General features: G+C 51.2%; 1 protein-coding gene across 11 annotated transcripts in view; it reads right to left on the bottom strand.

The window, feature by feature from the left end:
* Nucleotides 1-19575, bottom strand: part of DEPDC5 (DEP domain containing 5, GATOR1 subcomplex subunit) — a 1004325-nt gene that overhangs the window by 719113 nt on the left and 265637 nt on the right. For all 11 annotated transcript variants that reach the window (XR_011276224.1, XM_069619835.1, XM_069619836.1 and 8 more), the window contains one exon: nucleotides 10884-10953. Coding sequence is in view for 10 of the 11 variants with exons in the window: in XM_069619835.1 (XP_069475936.1) it covers nucleotides 10884-10953 (70 nt within the window). In the remaining variant the exon portion in view is untranslated. The remainder of the gene's footprint in view (nucleotides 1-10883; nucleotides 10954-19575) is intronic.

The raw sequence follows: 19575 nt of genomic DNA, 5'->3' as shown, positions 1-19575 counted from the left end.
ACCACTTTTTGGTGCAATGTTAAAGATACCGCCGGTTTATTTAATATTAAATCACTGGTTGGGTCTTTTTGCCAGAACTCTTTTCTAAAATAGCGTTTGTGTCCTTCTCTGTAACTCCAACCAAGGTCGGGACCTTTGTTCCACTTTTTGGCAGGCTTCTCCACAGAAGCCCTCTAACTGGTGCCACTCTGTCTGGGTTCCACAGGATGTGTGGGTGGGGGAATTGGCACCCTGGACTGCGTTGCCTTAGCAACCCAAGTTGCACTCTGATCTGATTGGGCCAGTGGTGAACCGCCCAGCTCACCATTTAGCATGTTTGAGTGACAGCTAGGCTGTTGAATGGGGTTTTTTCTGCATAACAGCAGGGCCTTTGGGACTGGAACTTCAGAGGTCGCCACAGGACCTAAGAAATCCAAAGAGGGGAGAAGCTGAGCCATCTGCAACGACAACACCACCGGTGGAGCCCTGCTGCAACGACCTCACCACTTTCCCCGACGACAAGAGGAGATCTTCTGCTGGAAGAGTCTTCTCCCTCTGAGCTGGTGGGATCAACCAGTTCGCCATTTCGCCTTCCAGGACGTCTCTTGGTTGAATCGCCCGTGCCAAGCACCCCGGTGGCCGGATAGCCAAGTTTCACCACTGTGACCGCGAATACCAGGAACGCACCTTTTAACCGACGAACTCCGCGGCTGGTTTCTACCCTGGGCAGTGCAACGACTCCAAGTTTCCTCCTCGACGAGATCCTCTCTTCCCCTGGTCGAAACCACGAACTGCACCCGCTGCCAGGAACAACTGACACCGCTGGAGCTTCCTTAACTTTAAAGGTACTGTGTTCCACCTGGCCTCCCTTTCTTCGGTTTGCTCAAGGTGACCCTTAACTCCTTGGCTTTCCAACTGGGTTGGCCCCCTGACCTTCTAACTTTATCTTTTGAACCACCCCAACCTCTTTTGAACATTCCTACAAAGAGTTGAATGCATTGCTAAGCTGTGTGATCTTGGGCACATTTCGCCTTGCTCCATTCAAAGTGGGCCTGGCCTATGAACTTTGGCTCTATAGTATACCCTGCCTTCAGTAACTTGATTTTGTCTCTTAAAAGTGTTGGGAACTGTTTTATTTTTATGACCTGTCTTTTTCTCTCCCTTTAACCTAATTATTGGAGTGCCATCTAAGTTACACGCTCACCTCTGTTTTGACAAAAAGTGGTGTTTTAAGGAACAAGTTACTTACCTGTAACTGTTGTTCTCCAGCATGGGTCTGGTATGGATTCACATGCTCATGAATATTCCCCGTCGTCAGGCTGGGAATCCTCGGTAAAGAAAAATCAGTATCAGTTTCGTTTCTGATCTGTCTTTCGTAGTAGTAACCAATCACTGATCTCTGCGTCATACTGACCACAGCCAATGACTGCCATCTCCCTAAGCCCCGCCTCTGGCAGCCATCTTCAGATTTGGTAGCACGTGAAGTGGCAGTATGACCAAGTGAAGAGCCGCAGAGGGGTAGGCGGGAGGGTTCGCATGTGAATCCATGCCAGACCCATGCTGGAGAACAACAGTTACAGGTAAGTAACTTGTTCCTTCTCCAGCATGGGGTCTGGCATGGATTCACATGCTCATGAATAAAAGAATACATAGCAGTACACACATGCACAACCACGGGAGGTGGCAAAGGCTCAACATTAAGCATTACATCCAAAACTCAACATTAAGCAATTCTTACCTCCTCACCAGGCTCACCTTAGGCGAACAGGTTGCGCAGCACTGCTTGGCCGACCCTGGACTCCTCCCTGGAATCCCGATTGACGCAGTAGAATTTCGTGAAGGTGTGCGTCGACCTCCACGTAGCAGCCCTGCACATGTCCAGCAAGGGCACACCAGATAGGAACGCCGTGGTAGCTGCGATCGCTCTGGTGGAATGGGCTCTCGGACGGCCAGGCAGCGGTTTGCCAACCTATGATAGTACATGATACAGCCGGAGAGCCATCTGGAAATGGAAGCCTTCGAGAGAGCCTTCCCCTGATTGACAGGTCCAAAGTTCACAAAAAGTTGTGACGTCTTCCGAAAACTCGTCCACGTAGAACTTCAGCGCTCTAGCCACATCCAGCGAGTGCAAAGTCCTTTCAGCCGGCGACGACGGCGACGGGAAGAAAACAGGCAACACCAAAGGTTCGTTGAGGTGGAAGTCCGACCGTACCTTGGGCATGAAGGAGGGGTGCGTCCTGAGCACTACCCTCGTGTCGTGAAAAGTCAAGTACGGGGGCTTGCAGGAAAGGGCCTGGATCTCTCCCACCCGTCGTGCGGAGGTGATGGCCACAAGAAACGCTGTTTTCCACGACAAGAATTTCAAGGGAGCGGAGTGCAGAGGCTCGAACGGAGGTCCCATGAGCTTGGTCAGCACCACGTTGAGCTCCCACGCTGGGGCCGGGGCCTTCACCGGCGGGAACGATCTGAACAGTCCCTTCATGAATTCTTTCACCAGACGATGAGACCACAAAAACATTTGTCCCGTGGTTCTGGTGTATCGGGAGATCGCAGCAAGATGAATCTTGATGGAAGCGTGCGCCAGTCCAGCCTTGGCCAGCGTCAGCAGGTACGGCAGTACTTGAGGAGCCGTAATCCGTAGAGGGTTAATCTTCTGTGCGTGGCACCAGACAGAGAACCTCTTCCATTTGTGTCCGTAGCATTTAAGAGTTGAGGACGCCCTGGCCTTTGCAAGAACCTCTCTGCAGTCGGCCGGTATGTCGTAGCCTCCAAACTCTAACGCTGCAGGAGCCAGGCCTGCAAGTTCAGCGACTTCGGGTCGTGATGGAGGATGGTGCCTCCTTCCCTGGAGAGAAGATCCGCGTCCACTGGCAGCTTGATTGACAGGGACGCTGACAAGTCCAGAAGGTCCGGGAACCATATCTGCCTCGGCCACGCAGGTGCGACGAGGATCATCCTGCACCGTGACCTCTTGAGCTGGTTGATGAGCCGGATCAGCAGCGGAATAGGAGGGAACGCATATAGGAACAGGCCCTCCCAGGGGAACGAGAAAGCATCGCCCATGCTCCTCGGCTGGGGAAACCTGATGGCGAACCTCCGGCACTTGGAGTTCGTCGCCGTCGCGAACAGATCGATCTGGGGTGTGCCCCACCGTCGGAAGAGGCGGTCCACTAGATCCTGTTGTAGTTCCCACTCGTGGCACGAGCGCAGCTCTCTGCTGAGCGAGTCGGCGGTGGTGTTTTTTATTCCTGCCAGATGAAACGGCACCAGAAACATCCCTTGGGCGACGGCCCAATGCCACAGATCCTACGCCTCCTTGGACAGGGCTGGGGATCTGGTACCGCCCTGCTTCCTGATGTAGAATATGGTGGTGGTGTTGTCGGTGAAGATCCTCACCACCTTGCCCTTGAGGGACGGAAGAAAGGACCTGAGGGCCCAAAACACTGCACGGAGTTCCAGGACGTTGATATGGAGGGACTTCTCAGTCGGCAGCCAATGGCCCCTCGCGTGCAGATTTTCGGTGGGCGCTCCCCACCCTTCCAGGGAGGCATCCGTGGTCACTGTCTTCTGGTGGCCCGGGGTCTGGAAGTCCATGCCCGCCATCAGATGCGCGCGGGTGCCCCACCACCGGATCGCTCATCGGAAGCTCTCGTCGAGTGTGATCCTGTCCTCGAAGCTGCCCGTCGTCTGGATCCAGCGAGCGTCCAGGAACTCCTGTAACGGGCGCATCCGAAGCCTGCACAGGCGGATGAGATAAATGCAAGAAGACATCATTCCGAGGAGGGACTTGATGGACCTCACCCTGGCCGCGTCCGCAACCAGCATCCGCTGCACCTTGCTCAAGATGGCCCTCGTCCTTTCCTCCGACGGAGAGGCCAGAAGCGCCACTGTGTCGAGCTTCGCTCCCAGAAACAGTGTGTCTTGCGCGGGCACCAGGTGGGACTTGGCGTAGTTTATGGAGAATCCCAGGTCTGTGAGTAGTTGGACGGTACTCGCCGTGTGCTCCGCGGCGAGCTCCTTTGTCTTTGCTCGGATGAGCCAGTCGTCCAGGTAGGGGTAGACGTGGATCCCCTCCAGGCGCAGCCGCACCGCCACCGGTGCGAGGCACTTGGTGAACACCCTGGGTGCCGACCTCAATCCGAAGGGAAGGGCTCTGAACTGGTAGTGACGCCCTTGGACCACAAATCTGAGAAACTTTCAGTGTCCCTTTAGGATGGGGATATGGAAGTAGGCATCCTCCAAATCCAACGACGACAGGAAATCGCCCTCCTCCAGTTGACCCAGGATGTGCTGGAGGGTGACCATCCGGAACTTCTGTGCCTTGATGAATTTGTTCAGTCGTCGTAGGTCCAGGATGGGACGCCATCCTCCCGTCTTCTTCTTCACGAGGAAGTATCTTGAGTAAACTCCGGAGCCCCGAAGCCTCTTTGGGACGAGCTTGATGGCGCCTTTCTTGAGCATCGCCTTTACCTCCAAGAGAAGTTGAGGGATGTGATGTTCCTTCCTGGCCACGGGGGGGGGGCGCGCGGGCACTTCTTTAGAAACTCGAGCGCGTGACCCTGGGCCAGGGCGTCCAGCACCCAACGGTCGGTGGAGATGGACTCCCACACACTGACGAAGCTCGCCAGCCGGCCTCCCACCGGGGTGCTTCGGTGGGGGCCCGACCCCACGGCCGGTTCAGTCCTGCTTCGACGAGGCTTTGCCGCCTTGTCCTCCTTGGCGACGACGGCGGGGCCCGCCCGACTTGCCTCGTCCCCTGTAGGCTTCCTGTGACTACGAACGGGCCACTTGACGATAGGTGGAAAATCCGCCGCCGGAACCTTTGGAGACACCCTGCTTGCGTCCGCCGCTCCGAAAGGGCGGCCGTCGTTGCTGGAGAACACCAAGAGCCCGGGCCGTCTCCGTGTCCGTCTTGATGGCTTGTAGGGAATCGTCCACTGTTTTCCCAAACAGGTTGCTCCCGTCGAACGGCATGTCCAAGACTCTGGTCTGCACGTCCTGACGGAAGTCAGTTGCCTTGAGCCATCCACGCCGTCTAAGGCACACGCCGTTAACCAACTGGCGAAATCCAGTGTCAGCGATGTCCGTCGCTACCGTAATGGTGTGGTCCGACGCCACTTCTCCTTCCTGCAAGATCTCTAGGGCCTCCGCCCTCTTGTCGTCTGGTAAGAAGTCCAGCAGGGGGGCGATTTTGTACCACAACTCCCTGTCGTAGCGGGCTACGATAGCCAAGGCGTTGGCAGCCTTAATCGTCGTCGCTGCCGATGAGATGACTCTGCGTCCCATCGTGTCCAATTTCTTTCCCTCGCCGTCTGGCGGGGAGGTTGACGTAGAGGCCGATGCCCTCCCCGCTTTCTTCCTGGCCGCCGCGGAGACGACCGAGTCCCGGGTCGGCTGTGCCCGAAGGCACAAGGGGGCCGCGTCCGGGACCCGGTACTTCTTTTCGTACCGATCTCTTTTCGCAGGCGTTGGTGATGGGTTCTTGAGGAGGGCGAGACCCTCATCCCAGATATCGTCCAGTAGAGGTACAGCGAGGACCGTCTTCCTCTTGGTCTTGCGCCGTTGATAAAGGAAACCTTCCTTCTTCTTCTCTTCCGGGCAGAGCTGGAAAAGCTCGGATGCCCTGGCGATCATGGCATGAAACGATCCAATCTCGTCGGGCGGGGAAGCCCGGGGAGGAGGTGACGACGGGAGATCCTCGTCGTAAACCTCATCGTCTGTACCCATCGCGGCCGTGTCAGTCCCCGTATCATCCCCATGCGTCGTGGACGGGGAGGAGGGCTGAGCAGGGCACGATGGTTGAAAAGGAGGTGGAGTGAATCCTTCTTCTCTTATGAGGAGGGCTCCCAGAAGGGCCTGGCTCCGGGTCCCCCGTCGGGAGCGGTTCCTCCATTGGTGGTAACGGCAATCTCGTCCTTATCTCCGAGCATAAGGACTGTTTAGCCAACAAAATGGCCGCCGAGTTGTCTTGCAGCACTGGTTGAGGGGATTCCGACGGGCGGTCAGGAGCCCCGTCGGCACCCTCGACGTTCTCGTCGTCTCCTACGTCGGGGTCCCTCCCGACGGGCTGGTCTTCTTCCACGCCAACGCCGTGGCTTAAGACTTCGATCAGCTCCTCCTCAGAGGTTGAGGCCGAATCCACGACAACCTCCTGCCCCCCCTTTTTCTTCTCCGTCGGAGGTTTCACGGGGGTCCTGTCGATGGGCATGAAAGAGGACTCCCTCCGCGGTGGCAGGGAGACACTGGGCCCTGAGGTCGCCACCACTGGTGTTGCCTCCACAGGCTGAGCCAGGGCCGCCGCGACTGTCTCGATAGAGGCCTTGGCCGGGTGGATCAAGGCTTTCACCACCTTAGGTGCGCTCACCGCCTTCTCCTTGGGGTAATGGTCACCGCCTCGCTCCCCCTCCGATGGGGCCTTCGAGCTCGACCGGGATCTCTCCAGGAGCTTCGCCGGGTGCTCGGCCTTCCTCTTACGTTGGCTCGTGGTTGATGGCGCCGGGGAGGATGCGCCCTGCCTGGCGCCCGTAGAGCCCGACCGTTCGGCGCTCCCGGTGCCAGCGGACTTGCAGTGCTTGGCCTTCTGTTGGACCCCCGTCGCCTGGGCGTCCCTCAAAGGTCTTAAAAGACCGCTCGGACTTCTTCTTCTTCTCGCCTGACGGGCTCTTCACTTCCAGCCAGTTGGCGAGACGCAGATGGCGGTCCTTCATGGTCCGCTCTGACATATTGCCGCAAAACGCACAGTCCTTCTCCACGTGCATCTTGTCCTCATGCAGGCAGTAGAGGCAAAGGGAGTGTTCGTCCTCCTTAAAGACATTCTGAAGCTGGCATCCAGGGCAGACCCTGAACAGCTTTCGGGGCGTCAAGCTTCCCTTCTCCTGGGCCATGATCTAGATGGGCCTGAGAAACTTCTGGAGTCCTACAAAAGCGTGGCTCGACGAAATCTTCACCCTTGAGGGGCGTAGAAGAATCCGACACGGGTCTCCGTTGATCGGATAAAGAAACGGTGGAGCTTGAGGCTCTTTTGACCGAAAAAGAGAACATTTTCCTAAGAAAAAGCGCGAAAAAAGCACTAAAGCTCGAGAGCAATAGCACAAGGATCCCAACACTTGAACGTGCGGTAAAAATCTGAAGATGGCTGCCAGAGGCGGGGTTTAGGGAGATGGCAGTCATTGGCTGTGGTCAGTATGACGCAGAGATCAGCGATTGGTTACTACTACGAAAGACAGATCTGAAACGAAACTGATACTGATTTTTCTTTACCGAGGATTCCCAGCCTGACGACGGGGAATATTCATGAGCATGTGAATCCATGCCAGACCCCATGCTGGAGAACTTAGACTTGTCTAAATAATTCTTAAGGGAGGGGTGTATACTTTTCTGATTGTGTTTTGAACTTGCTTTGATTAATAGTGCTAGTGTATTTTCTAAAGTGTGTGTTAAATAAATAATGATATACTTTTGATACAAAGCTCTGGTTAGTGTTTGCTTGTTCTACTGTGTTTTTGGCCCTATTGTGTATCCTCTGTATACTGCCTAACTCTTCTTGAGAGAAGTCTGACTGTTCAGCCACAGCTACCAGGTAAATATGGGTGGTGCAGACTGCTACCAATTGGGTTTACTGCTTACTCCTGTAGTCTTAATCTTTTTGCAGTGTTCCCTAAGGGAACTGCACAGGATTCTGCCTAACAGCGGAGAGCACTAAATTAAAAAAGCTCTTTCAGCTACCTCTTCAGCAGCCCTTACCGAAAACATTGTAGGACACTCCAGTGATCTAAAATATGATGGAGACACAAGAAAGTTCATAGACTTTTGCACTCACTGAACGATTTAGTTTATGCTCCGTCCGACTCACTTTTTAACCGATAAGGCCAAGAATGAGTACTACATTGACACCTTTCCGACAACGCTCTTGCCTGAGCTGTCCCTTATGAGTTCTCGCATAGCCCCTTATTGGAAGACTTTGCAGAATTTATAAACACCTTTATGATGTGTTCAAATCTCCTAAATAAGCAGCCTCTGGCCAGAATCAGTTACTGGAAATAAGACAAGGATCTCAGGATCTGATTGCATATAGTGGTTGGTTCAAGCAACTCGCAACTGAATCTTTGTGGCCAGAAGTAACACAGTTAACATTGTATCCAGAGGGTGACGTGAGGTACACAAGGACAAGCCAGTTCACATACCGGAGGCAACATCCTTGCAAGGCCTGATCGATCAAACCATTCGGATCGACCACCATCTAACAGAAAGACACACATAACATAGGCACTGGAGAAACTGTCATGGAACCAATGCATGAACTGGAGGGTACTAACCTCACAGACTGCGCTCTGACATCTTGTGTGAAAAAAATATTTCATGTTTGTTATATAGGTGATAGTGGAAGATCACCTAACTGACCACACAGCTGCAGCCAGCTCCCAATTACCTTGCATATCAGACCCACCATTTTTTAGACGTGCGCGTTCCTGTATTGGGTTTCGTTTCCACAAAGCCATGGAACCAATGCACATTGGTACATTACGAGGACCCTTATCTGAAACGGAAAGGCATCGCCGCAGGGTGTGCCTTCTTTGTTTATATTGTGGTGGATCCAGCATTTCATCAATACTTGTCCAGTAGGTTGTGCATGAGACAATGTACTTAAAATTCCATCCTATTTGACAGATAAGTAGAAGATCTCTGTGGGATTGAGAGGCCTACGCAGTCACGATTCTCTCTGCTTAAAGGTGTGAACGTTTTAAGCACACCTGCACCGGGAAAATACACTCTTTCAAGAGCCCTGCATTACAGATCAACTAACAGACTCGTACAACCAAGCTTCTGACCGAAAAATATTAGAAAGGAAAGACTGATCAGTAATGGGTCTAGAACTATGGAATGGCTCTACCTCCGACATTAAAACCAAAATCCAACCACTTGAAATTTAGGAAAGACGTAAAAACTTCTCTTCCAGGAGGCTTTCCAACAGTCTTGAGTAAGTGCACCATTGGGGATTTTCTATGAAGTCCTCGTAGACACTAAACTAAAGAGATACTGGCACTGTTGTTGACGAAACATTTGAAAGTATGTCTCAGAAATGGGAATACATCGCTCCTTACAGTGTTTTTAATGTTTGCAGTTCTCCAAATTAGTGTTTCTTCTCCTCTTCCCCTTGTCTCTCCCCCTCCTAGTTATTTTGTTTGATCCTTGTGATCAACGCAGTATGAAGCAACTTGTTTGCATGTGGTACATTACAAAACATCAGATGAATAAATAAAAAATATAAAAGTACGGAAAGCGGAACGCCACGCAGCATAAACAAGGCTCCAACATTCATTTTGGGAGAAACATATTCCAGTGAAAGAGCTGCAAATCTTTTTCCAAATCTGCTCTTCAGTAATTTGCAGATTAACATATTCTGCCGACATTTCAACCAGTAGTCTGGACTGTTCAGCTAAAGCTTAAAAAGTGGCCTGAAGAAAGAATCATCATCACCCGAGAATCAAGTGGAAGAAAAATCATTAATGTCCGACGACCATTGGAAGGACTCTATGAAATGAACATATGGCCTCTAATTAGTGCTGCTCTCCAACACAGCACACAAAAACAGCATTGTAAAGAGGAACTAAAGGGCATGTTTCTGTTGTCAGTCCCTGCTAAAAGGCACAGAGAATGTATCCTCACTTCTTCCACGCAAGCTTAGGCGTTAGGTACTAGGTACTATTGCAGGTTACCAACAGTGACTGGTGCTATTGACAGTATCCGGGACCAATGCACAGAGTGCTGAAACAACTATTACCCTCTGTAGCGCCCCGTAAGCTTCAAAAAAGGTGTCCAGGTAACAACACAAAATATTCCAGTTTTGGCAGTGCCACCCGTGGAACCCACAGGTCTTCACAAAGCTGCAGAAGCCATGTACACAGGGTTCCAGCACTGCTAATGGCAGAAAGAGCTGCGGAACACCAGTGGCCTTGTGGGGAGTATCCCTCAAGGATTTCGTAGCCATGCAAAGTTTGCCAGCACAGTTCACTTCCAGGCCCCTGGGGAGACACAGCCTGTGAGCCTGCAAACAACAGCATAAAAAAAGAGGGTCAGACCAGAAAATAAGCAGTTGAGAGCTGGCAGCAAAGCTTACCTGTCGCCTTACAGTGGAAAGGAAAGGTATGAAGAGACAGGCTTAGAGAACGATGGGAGGAGCTGGCGGGCAGCGAGAGAGTGCCCAGTCTGCCTTGTTAAGAAGAGAAAGGTAATCAGTGATGGGAGAATGGAGATTGCTCCACAAAGGACAGCTTTGGTAAAACCCTGCCAACCAACATATAGAGGTAAAAGTAATGATGGGGAGAAAGTCTACCTCCCTCTAAAAAGTTAAGAAATGGCCATCGAAGAAAGTGGTAGGAAAAGTAAAGATGCATATGTGGATATTCCAGGTTTTCTCACCAGGCGCCTGATCCAGAAGAGGAGTGGCCTTTTAAGAAGGACTATTACCATTGGGGCTGGATTGGCACTGGGAGAAACACTGGATTGGCACAATCAAACCGGTTATGCCCCAAGGTTTTAGGACGTCCCACATGTTCACTCGTTCCAGGCACATTCTCATTTCTTAGCCCTTTTGAGTGCTCCCCTGTACAGCACCAAGGGCCAAGGTAAGAGCATGTAGACCAGAACAGACACTGATCCAGTCTAGACACTTTTGAGTTCCACTAAAGAGCCAACATTTGCGGTGCTGCAGTAGAGTAAAGACTATGGAGAGTGACTACTGTAACAGAAACTGAGACACTGGGAAGGGCAAGGTGAGAAGGTAGGTGATGGGAGGTTGTGTAAGCGGAAAGGGATCGAGTGGAATGTGTGAGAAGGGTGTATAAACATGGAGAGTGATGGAAGAGGTGCAAGAGTTGCACAGGCGGTTTGACAGATGCTCTTACCAAGGGATTTGGCATCATAGAATGTCCTGGAAAAGAGCACGACTGTCACTTCATGGCTGCAATTTTTCTCCTGTTGGAGACAGTAAAAAGAACAAACATCAAACACTGTCTGATAAACACACACAAACACATGCACTACTCATAAAAGAGCCAACACCAAAGACGGACAAAAGCAATTTTGTTATCAAACCTGGTCTTCATAGAAACTGAAAAATAAACGCCTCCTCCATTACCGTCATTAATCTGGAAAGCATACAGTCACTTGTTCTCAGAAGAGGCATTTACTAAAACATGCATCTCATGTTCATCCTGGTTCAAGGACAGTTGTATAAACTAGAGACTGAAAATGTACAAGCTCCTGTAGCCAGCACAGCACTTCAAAAAAACATACACTCACCAAAGACAGGGTAAATGCATGGGTGCCACTTGTAGAGTGACCTACTTTTATGACCCTTTTGTATTTGGGGTGGGGAGAATGTCAAAGCATGCAACTCTACATAAGGTCATATGCTGAAGTGTGCCAACAAAGATTTTCAATTAATGTTTAGTTTCATGGCACAGTTGATTTGTATCAGAACCGTGATGATTCCATGTAGCAACTACTTTGTAAAAGCAAACAAAACATTAGGCCTCATTACGAGTCTGCCGGTCCGGAAACAAGGGTACCGGTAGCAATGTACCGGCACCCTTTCCAGACCGGCAGACTACAACTCTGCCTGCCGGAGCAGGTGCGCCCCGGCAGGTCTGTCCTACCGGGCGCATCGGCCCCGGTAGACAGTTGTCACGGAGGTACAGCCGCAGTGGTTAATGGTGATGGTGCTTCCAAGTCTCCATTCCAGACTCCACAGGAATGGGGACTAACATTATCCGCCGTCTGATACCCCAGGCTGCCGGGACTTGTAATGTCCCGATGGCACTGGGATCTCAGGTGGTGGAAACTGTGTCAAAGTCCGGCACCCGCCGGTATCACTGTCGGGTTACCACCGGACTTGGAATGCGACCCATTGTTGTTAAAAAAAAAGAAATACTATTATGAAAAAGAATCCCCATTTTCACCATTTTTAGATTAACATGACAACACAGACAATTAGGCCTTCTTACCTCTTTGTATCAAGCTTTATTTTATTAAGAAAATACAACCTATCAAACAAGTTTCCTTTCCTTTTCCAGTTGAAAGAACCGAGACCACTGTCATTTTCCCTGTCCACTTGCAATGTATTTGTTTTTTAATTTTTTTTTTCTCAATAACAATACAAACTTAATATCATTTTCGAAGCAGTTGCGAATTAATGATAACTCCCCATTTCCCTCCCTCCCAGTTAGACCAAGACCGTAAAGATATGCTGCAGTCTATATACGCCGGGGTTTAGCGTGGGCTGTCCAGGTCCCCACCGGAGGAGCTGTCTTCCTTTGTGCAGAACAGGGTCACCGTAAGGGCCACCCACTGTAATAGATCATCGGAGGTGTCCATGTTTTGCTGTCGTTGTGCCAGCTCCCAAGCCCATTTCGACTGAACACCATCTACATAGGTCCTCCCACCACGTTGCGACACTGGGGGCCCTGGGGCTCTTCCAGGCCACAGCGATTCATCTTTTTGCCAGAATGTACATTAGGTCCTTAAGTCTATTTAGGGGCTTGTTCTTTTTACTTTTAGGGTATGAGCCCAGGATGCAAGCTTTGGGTGACTGCACATCCAATGTAATGTCTGCTTCGGCCGCCTTCGCTTTGATTTGTGTCCAGAAGGCATTTATTGCCGGGCATCCCCAGAACATGTGGGACATTCCAGCGGAGGGTTCTTGGCATTTGGGGCACGTCGCGGCGCCCGTGGTGCTGAATCTGGAGATGGTATCTGGAGTGAGGTATGCCCTATGAATGATGTAGAATTGTATGAGCTGGAATCGGGCATTTCTAGATACCTTTTTGTGGTAGTGTGTTATAACCTCCCACTCTTCGTCTTCGAAGGGCGTCCCAAGTTCAAGTTCCCATTTTGCCTTGCTCTTGAGTTCGTGTTGTGTAGCACAGATGAGCAAGGTCTCGTAGAGCCTCGGAATTTCATGTCCTCACTCAGCCACACTCAACAAGTTCTCAATGACCTCATGCCCGGTGTTGGGGGTTTCCATCTCAGGCCAACGTTTCATGAGACTGTTCACTACTGCTCCATGAAGGAGGAATTGGCTTGGCGGTATCCCCGTGGTCTCCTGCAGTTCGGTGAACGTGAGAATGCGCTGGTCCTCCGCTAGGTCTCCCAGGGTGGCGATACCAAAGGGTTCCTATATGTTCCTAATCACCTTCTGGCCCTCTGGTCTGGTTGACATAATCGCAACTATCGGGATCTGTGGGGACTAAGGGTTAACCAATTTGGCAGTTTTGCAGGCCCGCCTCCAAATCCGAGTGCCCAGGCTGATTAAATATGAGTCTTGTTGTCTCACTTCCGGCTTGATCCAGAGTAGGTCTCTAAGCAGCTTCAGGGAGTCTACGGGCTGTAGCAGGCGAGCGTCCGTAGTGGTGCCGTCGGCCATCCATTGGATCACGTGCTTCAGTTGGCCTGCTAAATAGTAGAGTTCAAAATTGGGGATTTTGAGGCCTCCTTTGTAATACGGTCTCTGCGTTACATCTAGGGCAAGTCTGTGCCTTTCTTCGTGCCAGAGAAATTCCTGCAGAGTTTGTTTAGCTCTTTGAAGAATTGCTGCGGGATGTTGTACGGGACGTTGGTGAAGAAGTACAGGAGTCATGGTAATGCTACCATTTTGAGAAGCCCTGCTCTGCCGGCTGCCGAAATGGGCAACTTGCTCCAAAAGTCAATTGATTTAACTAAGCCTTCTTTCGCCTTCTCAGTGTTCAACACGTGTTCAGTTCTGGGGTCTCGGTGGATCCTAATGCCCAGGTATTTAAATGAGGTGGGTTCCCATTTAAGAGCTAGTGAGGGGAGATGTTCCAACTTAGTCGTGCTTAGGGCTGCTAGGGGGAACAGGCAAGACTTATCGTGGTTGATTTGGATCCCTGTGCATCTATAAAACCCCTCCAATGTCTCTAGTATGAAGGGTAGTATGTGTTCGGGGTCCTTTAGGTAAAGGAGCATGTCGTCCGCGTACATGGAGACTAGGTGGGTCAATCCGTTTATTGTTATGCCCCCGTCTCCGTACTTCTGCCTAAGATATGCCACCACTGGTTCGATAGCTAAGATGTACAGTAAGGGGGATAGGAGGTATCCCTGCCGGGTTCCTCTGGAGAGGTTCCATTTGTCAGAGAAAGTGTTATTGGTTCGCACTCTGGCAGTGGGGTTTGTGTAGGCAAGTTTGACCCATTTTCAAAAGGCTGGCCCTATCCCTATCTTGGTCAAAGTGGCGTGGAGTCATTTCCACCGGACCGAATCAAAAGCTTTGGAGGCGTCCAAGGACGCCACGCACATATTCCAGGCTCACCATCTGTGCTCTATATGACATGATGCAGCTTGCGTAGGTTTTCTGTGATGGAGCGGTCCTGCACATCCCCCGTCTGGTCGTGGTGAATTAGGTGTGGGATGGCTACCTGTAGTCTCCTTGCCAGTAGTGCCGTTAGTATCTTATTGTCCACGTTTAGCATGGACAAGGGCCTGTACGAGCCACATTCTGAACTGTCTTTATTTGGTTTTAATAAGGGGATGATGACAGCTTCACACAAGGTGTCGGGGAGGCGGCCCTCCTCGTACGCCTCATTGTACACCTGGGATAATAATGGGGCTAGTATGTCCTCGTAGGTCTTATAAAACTCACCGGGGAGTCCGTCAGGCCCCGGCGTTTTCCTGGAGGGTAATGTTCTGATGGTGGCCATGACCTCATCTGGAGTAATGGGGCCATCCAGGGTCTCGGCCATGTGTTTGTCTAGGTGTGGCAGCATGATGATGTCAAGGACATCCTCGATTTCAGTGTCCGTGGGTGGTGTGGGGTCAGAGTATAGGGCCTGGTAGTATTCTTTGAACGCTAGGTTTATCCCAACTTGTGTGTGGGAGTTCAGGCCATCTTTGCCCCGAATTAGGCAGATGAGTGTGCTGGGCATTTCACGCTTATATAGCCACGCAAGTAGTTTCCCGGGTTTATCAACTAGGGCGTGGTTCCTTTCCGTATATTTTGCATAGCTTAGTTTCCGCAGTGTCTCCCAATGTGTTAGGCAAGTTTGTTTAACTTCTATTATTTTATGCATATGGGCCGGGTCTGGGGATAGCGTTGGTTCTAGGTCTTTCAGCTCTGCTTCAGTATGGACGTGGTGAGTCTTTCGGCTCCTCCGGCGGCGGCTATCATTTCTCCCCTTATCACTACCTCGTACGCCTCCCATGGCGTGCTTATGTGTTGGACACTATCAATGTTGGTTTGCCAATAGTCTGTTGTGCCTTGTCTGATTTGTTCATTGAAGGCCTTGTCTAGCAACGCCTCGCTTCTGAGTTTCCATGTCGGGACAGGGGGCCTAGGGGCTGTTAATGTCCATGTGGTTGTCAGGGGGGAGTGGTCTGACAGCACCCTGGCCAGGTACTGTGTATCTTCGAACAGGGCCATGTGTTCCTCACTGAGGAATAGGCAATCAATTCTAGGGTGTACTTTGTGTGGAGGTGAATAAAAGGAATAGGCTCTGGTTTCAGGATGCTGTTTCCTCCATAGGTCTTTCAGGGCAAATTGTTGCATGAGGGCGTTTAGTATTTTGGCAGGCGGGGAAGGGCAGACATGTTTGCTGTCCGATCTATCCTTACGTGGATCCAGGGTGCAATTGTGGTCGCCTCCCCATATTATTATGCCCTCTCTACTTGGGCTCAGACGGGCGTAGTACAGTGAGCGAAAGAAGACGGTAGCGTCATGGTTAGGAGCATAGGTGCTAATCAGGCAAAGGTCTCTCCCCTCGATGGTGCCTTGTATCAGGGCCATCCTGCCTTGATTATCCGTTTTGGTGTGAGTCAGGGTAATGGGAATAGAAGGTGCGATCCATATCAGGACTCCTCTTGCGTACATGGAGTACGCAGAGCCTATTAAGGTTCCACTCCAGACTTTGGCCAGCACTGCTAGTTTGGGAGCGTTTAGGTGTGTCTCTTGCAGCAGGGCGACTCCAACTTTGTGGCGTTTCATAATGGAGTGGATACAGTGCTGTTTGACGTAGCTGTTTAAGCCTCTGACGTTCCAGGACATAATTCTGATTTTGTCAGCTATGGTCTACGTGTGGTTGTGGGCGGTCCATGGTCGAGGTCCCGGGGGTTACCAGACATTTGGTCGAAAAAAATTGGTCGACCAGACAAATGGTCGAACCAATTTGATTGAAAACCAAGTGGTAGAATTTTTTTTATTTTTTTATTTTCACTCCTTTTTTTTTTTGGGGGGGGGGGTCCCCCCAACCCCTTTTTTTCTAAAAAAAAAACCTTTTTTTAAAAAACGAAAACCCGAAAAATAAATATATAATGTAAAAAAAAAAAACATCGACCATTTGGTTTTCGACCAAATTGCGTCGACCAAATGTCATTCGACCAGTTTTAATTCGACCAAATGACTGGACACCGTCCCGGGTGGGCCCGGTCAGTCTCATAACGATTCTGCAGCAGATGGTCTTGGTCTGTTTCATATACAACTTTAACTGGGTTCCCAAGTTGGGGTTCCCTTTCTGATGAACATTAGCCTTTAACTTTCCCCTAACTGGGTCCCAAGGGTGGGGGCTCCCTTCCCCTTGAACGTTAAACATTAACTTAACCGTTAACAAAACAAGTCTAGCGAGGTTCCCTTCATTCTGACTGTCCCGTTTACGCTCCATTTGACCTAGGTCACTTGGTGCCCAACGGGCGGGTAAACGTACCCAAACTATTCCTGGGGGCAGGGGCAGGTTTGTCTCAGATGGTGTCTATTGTGTAGCTGATCGTGTCTGGAGTGGCTCCAATCAAGTTAAGGTTGCCACGTTTCGTAACATGGTGCAGTGTATCAGGTGTGCGCTGCCTGGGGATTATGGGAGTGATTTTTCATGATGCTGTTTGCCGTGGTTTCCGCTGTTTTAGTTCTAGGTCTGGGATCTGCTCCTTGTCCATGCTATCGGTGGCTTCAGCAGGTGTGTCGAAAAAGTAGGCTCTGTTGATGTGCAGGACTTTTAATCTAGCCGGGTAAAGGAGTTTGTAGCGTAGGCTCGCGTTTTTCAATCTAGCTTTGATGTGGGTGAATTGGGCTCTGCTTCTTTGGACTTGTAGAGTATAGTCTGGATAAATGGCTACCTTCGCAGAGTCTCTTAGTATACAGCAGCCCGATCTTGAAAAGGCAAGGATGGTTTCTCTGTCTTTGTAATTAAGCACTTTGGCTATTATTGGTCTGGGTGGGCATCCCGGGGGTGGCCGCTTAGCGAGGGATCGTTGGGCTCTCTCTATGGTGAAGCCCTGGGAAAGTTTCCCTGCTCCGATTTCCTGTAGTAGGAGGTCTTCAACGTAATTTGTGGGGTCACTGCCTTCAATACCATTGGGTAGGCCTATAACTCTAATATTGTTTCAGCCCTGTCTTCTAGGTTTTTCACCTTTTGTGCCAGGACGTCCACCTCTTTCAGGAGCTGGGTTTTTGACTCAGTATTGTCCCGCACTTGGGTTTCCAGGGCCTCTGTTCGACTGGTGATGGAGCGCATGTCTTGGCGTAATAGATTTAGGTCAATTGCGACGGCGTCAATCTTGCTCTCCATAGTTTTCTGGAGGGTCATGATGGCCTCCAAGAGCTGCGAGTTAGCCGGTTCTGGGGGCCCAGTGATTGGTGTCTCATCGCTGATGGTGCCGGAGTCTGGTCTGAGCGACCCAGTGGCCGCAAAGTTCCTCATGGTGGTTTGTTTATGCTTGCTCCGTGCGCCTTTCGTAGTCATTACTCTGGGGGCGGGCGCGCCCGCCTGATCCATCTGTTGACTTGGCAGCGGTGATTGTGGAGGTTTGCTTAGTGGCAGGGCCGCAGTTGGGCTTCCAGGGGCCCAGCTCACTCACTATGTTGCACGCTTCTTCCTTTGGGGTGAATTAGGAGGCCCAGCACGGTGCAAGGGGTGGGAGTGCTCTAGTGGCTTACTGGGCACTCGGTGTGAGCTTCTCTTGGCTTAATTGATGGGGTACCCCTGAGTTGCCTCTCCTGTGCTCGAGGAAGAAAGGGGGACGGTCTGTCTCAACACCCCAACCACACTTATGTCAGGCCTTGCGCAGGCCCCCCTGTGAGTCGCTTCTGGCGGCCACCTCGTGTTGCTGAGGGTAGCGTAATACCCTGCACACTGTCCTGTGCGGGGCGTGGTATTCAGCCTCAGGCGGTGTGTTTTGAGGTCTGGGGCTCCCGTGGGGCATTACTGCGTACCAGCCACGCAGGGGCTGTGTTGTTCGCGGGGCTCCTCTCCGCTAATCCGGCACTCCTAGTCTCTGGTCGCCCCGTGGCTTATAGGGGCTTCAGCAAGGACAGTGGTGTGCAATTTCAGTTCAGTGTGATGCCATCTCTCCCCGGGGCCAGCCTCGGTATCTGCGAGGGGTCTAGGTGTGCTTCGCGGTGCAGCTGCATGCAGTCCGGAGTCGGGCGCAGCGTGTGGCGGCCCGGCGCGTGTGACAATAGTCAGGGGTTATCTGTGTCTCCCCCCCTACGACTCCTTACCCCTCGTCTGCAGGCTTCTCAGCGGTGTTCTCAGGTGCGTCCGCCCGGGTTTCAGGTCACTGGAGCACAGTCAGGGCGGGAGCAGGGTATGCTTCAGGGCCAGTTGCGTGGCCATGATGGTGGACCTTAGCGGGGCTTGTTGGATCGCTGGCCCCAGCATTCCGCTGCCATCCGGTCTGTTGTGCTGGGCGACCGTGGCAATCGCGACTCTGCTGAAGTTTATCACCGGAGCTTCCGCCTGGCCTCCCGCACATCCTCTTACTCCGGCTTACGGCCGGCACAGCAGGCGTCTGCCTTGGCGCCTTCTACCAACGGCGGCGCAGGGCACCGGGATCGGGTGTGGGTCTTCGCGTGCCTTGCACGCTTTGCTCGTTGCCCATAACTTAGGGCAATCTGTCACGTCAGCAGACCTCGGGTGCTCCTGGATGAAGGCGGGCTTGCAGCACCCACCGTCTCGGTGCTGGGTCTAGCGAGGGGCCGAATCACACGGTGGTCGCCATCTTCTCTGGCGCGTCGTTCCCTTTCTCACGCTGTAGTGACCAAACGGCAAGCCGCAGCCGTTACAATCTTTGTCCGCAGGTGCCCCAGGCAAACGTTGGCATGTGTGGTGCTTTTTTTGTCTATTTTCTAGTTTCTGGCTTAAGTTTACGGCAAATCAATGGACGCATCGAGTGGAGCGACATGAAGCTCGACTTCTCTACTTGGCGGCTAGCCACGGCCCTCGTCCACTTGCAATGTTATCCTCCATAAGGTTTACATTTTTCAACACCAAACGATTAAGTGTCAAGCAGATTCCCCCAACTTTGCTTCAATATGGATATACCTTTTCATGAATGTTTTGTAAAGCAGCTATAAGAATTAAAAATGCAAAATACTTACTAATATCCTTTTTCCACCAAAACTACTGGAAATGGCATTTTATTTTTAAAAAGTAATGTTTTACCAATTTAATAAATTTACCAACATAGTAAGGAGAAACTTAGTGGTTCAGAAATTATTTCAAATAATAATGGATATTGTTATAAATCAATAATGATTATGTAGAATAATCCAAGTAATACGAGAAATATGTCTTTAAAATTGTAAGAGACAAAATA

Source organism: Ambystoma mexicanum, chromosome 10 (genome assembly GCF_040938575.1).
Source record: "Ambystoma mexicanum isolate Mex_15411 chromosome 10, UKY_AmexF1_1, whole genome shotgun sequence".
Classification (NCBI taxonomy): Eukaryota; Metazoa; Chordata; class Amphibia; order Caudata; family Ambystomatidae; genus Ambystoma; species Ambystoma mexicanum.
The sequence above is the reverse complement of the archived record's forward strand: the minus strand, read 5'-3'. Positions and strand labels throughout refer to the sequence as shown.